Source organism: Nanorana parkeri, unplaced genomic scaffold (genome assembly GCF_000935625.1).
Source record: "Nanorana parkeri isolate BGI_ZX_2015 unplaced genomic scaffold, ASM93562v1 scaffold8, whole genome shotgun sequence".
NCBI lineage: Eukaryota > Metazoa > Chordata > Amphibia > Anura > Dicroglossidae > Nanorana > Nanorana parkeri.
Window position 1 is genome coordinate 464,501 of NW_017306276.1, and position 3,658 is coordinate 468,158.

At 47.8% G+C, this 3,658-nt stretch overlaps 1 protein-coding gene across 1 annotated transcript in view; it reads right to left on the reverse strand.

Moving 5' to 3' along the window:
* Positions 1 to 2,907, reverse strand: part of EXOSC8 (exosome component 8) — a 19,147-nt gene extending 16,240 nt beyond the window's left edge. Inside the window, exons 1-2 of the mRNA XM_018554316.1 lie at positions 2,867 to 2,907; positions 399 to 435 (exon numbers count right to left, since the gene is read on the reverse strand). Coding sequence (XP_018409818.1) covers positions 399 to 435; positions 2,867 to 2,883 — 54 coding nt within the window. The 5' untranslated portion in view covers positions 2,884 to 2,907. The remainder of the gene's footprint in view (positions 1 to 398; positions 436 to 2,866) is intronic.
* Positions 2,908 to 3,658: the final 751 nt, after the last annotated feature.

A 3,658-nucleotide genomic window follows, 5' to 3' on the forward strand; every position in this document is an offset into this window, starting at 1 on the left:
GGGGGGGGGCTCAGTTTGCCCACCTCTGGTATACACGGTTAGAATTTTGTACTGATGGTTGTATGACAAATCTGGTCAGAACATTCAATATTGCATCAAAGACTTGTCATTGAAAGTCTCGTTTGGTTTTAGCATTGGATTTTGGAACGAATGGAGTTCCTGGAACAAAAAACACATTCGCCGTTAGAATTTCATTTGTTAAAAAAATTTCCATCCTGCTCCTCAATTGTTCCCACCACTGCAATCGAAATTGATCATCGGTTGGACCCGACTCACTATTGGAAAACCGGAAGAATGTTCAGAAAACTCATTGTTTGAAAGAAATTCATGTATGATCTGCTTTAGACCAACTTAAAAAATGGCGCCAGTTTCTGTGGTGACAGCTGTGAATGACTCACCAGAAACTTCCGGTAATATTCCAGCGGCTCCACTGACCTGAAAGAGAAAAACACAAGTTTACGTTTTTCCCGTAATCAGCACACAGCCCCAAACAGGAAGCAATCCCCAGGGGCGGGCAAACTCCGGCCCTCCAGTTGTCGTGCAACTACAAATCCCATGAGGCATGGCAAGATTCTCACAGCCACAAGCATGACTCCCAGAGACAGATGCATCATGGGACTTGTAGTTTCACCACAGCTTAAGGGCCAGAGATTGCCTACGTTATACTGAGGGTGAGAGGGGACACGGGTACTCCTATATGGAAAGGGCCTTCCACTGTATTATACTCATCACTAGAATGCTGCAGACTTAAAACATAATACAAGCTTCAACTAAAAATACAGAAACCATGAACTGCAATTTCTGAATCATACAAAGCTTCAGCTTTGAAGCCAAAAGAGGGGACTAGAACCCCTGCCAGGTCTTTATTGCTATCTGTGTCCCCATTAGGTAGATCAATTCCCCCTATTTGTCCTAGTGACTGTTCTCACTGAAAGTTGTCACCAGGACAGGAATAGATGGGAAATCTTCTAATGGGGACACTAGTTCCTGTGACCACCAGGTATTTCCCTCTCTTTGGAGGGATTTACTTTCACTTCCTGTTGGAAAAGCTGCCAGGGGTTATACCCCTCCCTTACTCTGTCCCAGGGGTGGAGGAGTTATTATGGAATCCCAGAACCCGTCTGTTCAATCCCGGAGCATATAGTTGTTGTTTTTTTTAGGAGTCAGCTCCATTGATGACAACAAGCAGAGAAAACCTCAAATGTTGAAAAAACATCAAAAACAGGATGTCTTGCTGCACTCCTAACCAGAGTAACCCCAAGCTGGGTGGGTGCTTGTAGTGACCACGTAAGGCACCGTGTGAATCACAGAATAAAGGAATAATGTCACCAGCACACCAGTTTTTGTTAGTCAATGATCCATTTTAATGGCACATTGCCATCCAATACACAAGCGCTTTCGGGGCCGCAGGGGGTCCCCTTCATCAGGCTCAGAATGAGCTCATTCTGAGCCTGATGAAGGGGACCCCCTGCGGCCCCGAAAGCGCTTGTGTATTGGATGGCAATGTGCCATTAAAATGGATCATTGACTAACAAAAACTGGTGTGCTGGTGACATTATTCCTTTAACCTCAAATGTTGGGCACAAGCTGTCACTTTAAAGGGCATGCACTTTTTTTTTTTTTTTGCAACATGTGTGCATTTACTATTTCTCTGCAATAAGTGGAGCGTGCCTTTAAGTGAACCTGTGCACTGTCCAGGTAGAGAAAGAAATAGTGCAGATCTAACCCCCTTTGTGACGTATAGCTGCAGGGCAAGGGAGGTTCCTCTCTGCAACTGATGGGGGGGTCACAGTTTTGGCTCAGACAAACTGGGGTGACAGTTGTCACCCTATAACATGAAGTGTCTGAACAAGGAATGTCATGACAGGAGCGCCAGGAATTATTTTAGGGTGGAGTCACACGTTAGTGATCCATAGCATACCAGTAATGTGCGTTATGTTACTATAGACCATTACAAATGGACTGCTTGTGCACCACAAGAGATCAAAAAGCAAAGCAAACGCAAAACAAGTGTAGTTGTTGTCCCTAAGGGTGCCTCTCATTCCAATCATGGGTCACCATTTGCTTCCAATCATGGGTCACCCCTCGTTCCAATCATTAGTCACCCCTCCTTCCAATCACGGGTCACCCCTCCTTCCAATCACGGGTCACCCCTCCTTCCAATCACGGGTCACCCCTCCTTCCACTCACGGGTCACCCCCCCTTCCAATCACGGGTCACCCCTCCTTCCAATCACGGGTCACCCCTCCTTCCAATCACGGGTCACCCCTCCTTCCAATCACGGGTCACCCCTCCTTCCAATCACGGGTCACCCCTCCTTCCAATCACGGGTCACCCCTCCTTCCAATCACGGGTCACCCCTCCTTCCAATCACGGGTCACCCCTCCTTCCAATCACGGGTCACCCCTCCTTCCAATCACGGGTCACCCCTCCTTCCAATCACGGGTCACCCCTCCTTCCAATCACGGGTCACCCCTCCTTCCAATCACGGGTCACCCCTCCTTCCAATCACGGGTCACCCCTCCTTCCAATCACGGGTCACCCCTCCTTCCAATCACGGGTCACCCCTCCTTCCAATCACGGGTCACCCCTCCTTCAAATCATGTGTCACCCCCTCCTTCCAATCATGGGTCACCTCTCGTTCCACGGGTCACCTCTCGTTCCACGGGTCACCCCCAGTCCAATCATGGGTCACCCCTCATTCCAGTCATGGGTCACCCCCAGTCCAATAATGGGGTACCTCTCATTCCAACCATGAGTCACACCCCCATTCCCTACAAGAGAAGGGTGAGGACTGTATCTCCCCTCGTGCTCAGAGCTTAGCACTGTGTAAATCATGATAATCGCTGCTCTGTCTCATACTCACTTGAACCCTGCTGCCATCTTTCCCCTCCCACCATGTGTTCGGACAGGTTCAGTTCGGGTGCCGGTGTTGTCCGGAATTACAGGGAGATCCGCACGGAGCGGAGGAAGTCACACGTGCCGCCTGATAACATGTACAGCCGTCCCAGCATCCACAGAGAGGAGAGCCCTCCGCGCCGCACTCCCCCTACCGGACACACCAGGAACTGCACTGCTCATACTGCACCACTGTGCATGGCAGAGCCACTGACATACAACCTTTCTATAAAGGATCTACTGGTTTTACACACGGCCGTTTAAAAAAACAACAACTTTATTTCAGTGTAATAGTATTGTATTCCTTGTGTACAATATCATTTCAGCATCCAATGTTTCTACCTGTGCCAAGAGTTGTAATCCATAAAAAGTATTCTAATTAATAGAAAGAAGAAAATGTTTGCATAGGGGCCAATCAAAATTAAAGACAGCCCTGGGAATGACGTGTTATCTTATTTATGAGTGCGGCAAAAGAATACCTTCATTGTAATGCATACGGAGCCCTGTGGTTTGCATTATCTTTTTATGATTTTTAGAAATTGTCTAATAATAAAAGGAAGATTTCCTAATAATTGATTATACAGTTCTGTAAGTGGCGCCATAAAAAAACAGTCCAGTATAAAGTTTCCTAAAGCAAAACTACACCCTCCAATCCCTTACAGCCAAGGAAGGCGCCATCTTAGCCTCTGTTTGGATTTCCGTTGCCATGGTGCCGTACAGGGCCGTCCCTAAAAGGCAGCCTGAGGCGGCTGCCTCAGGC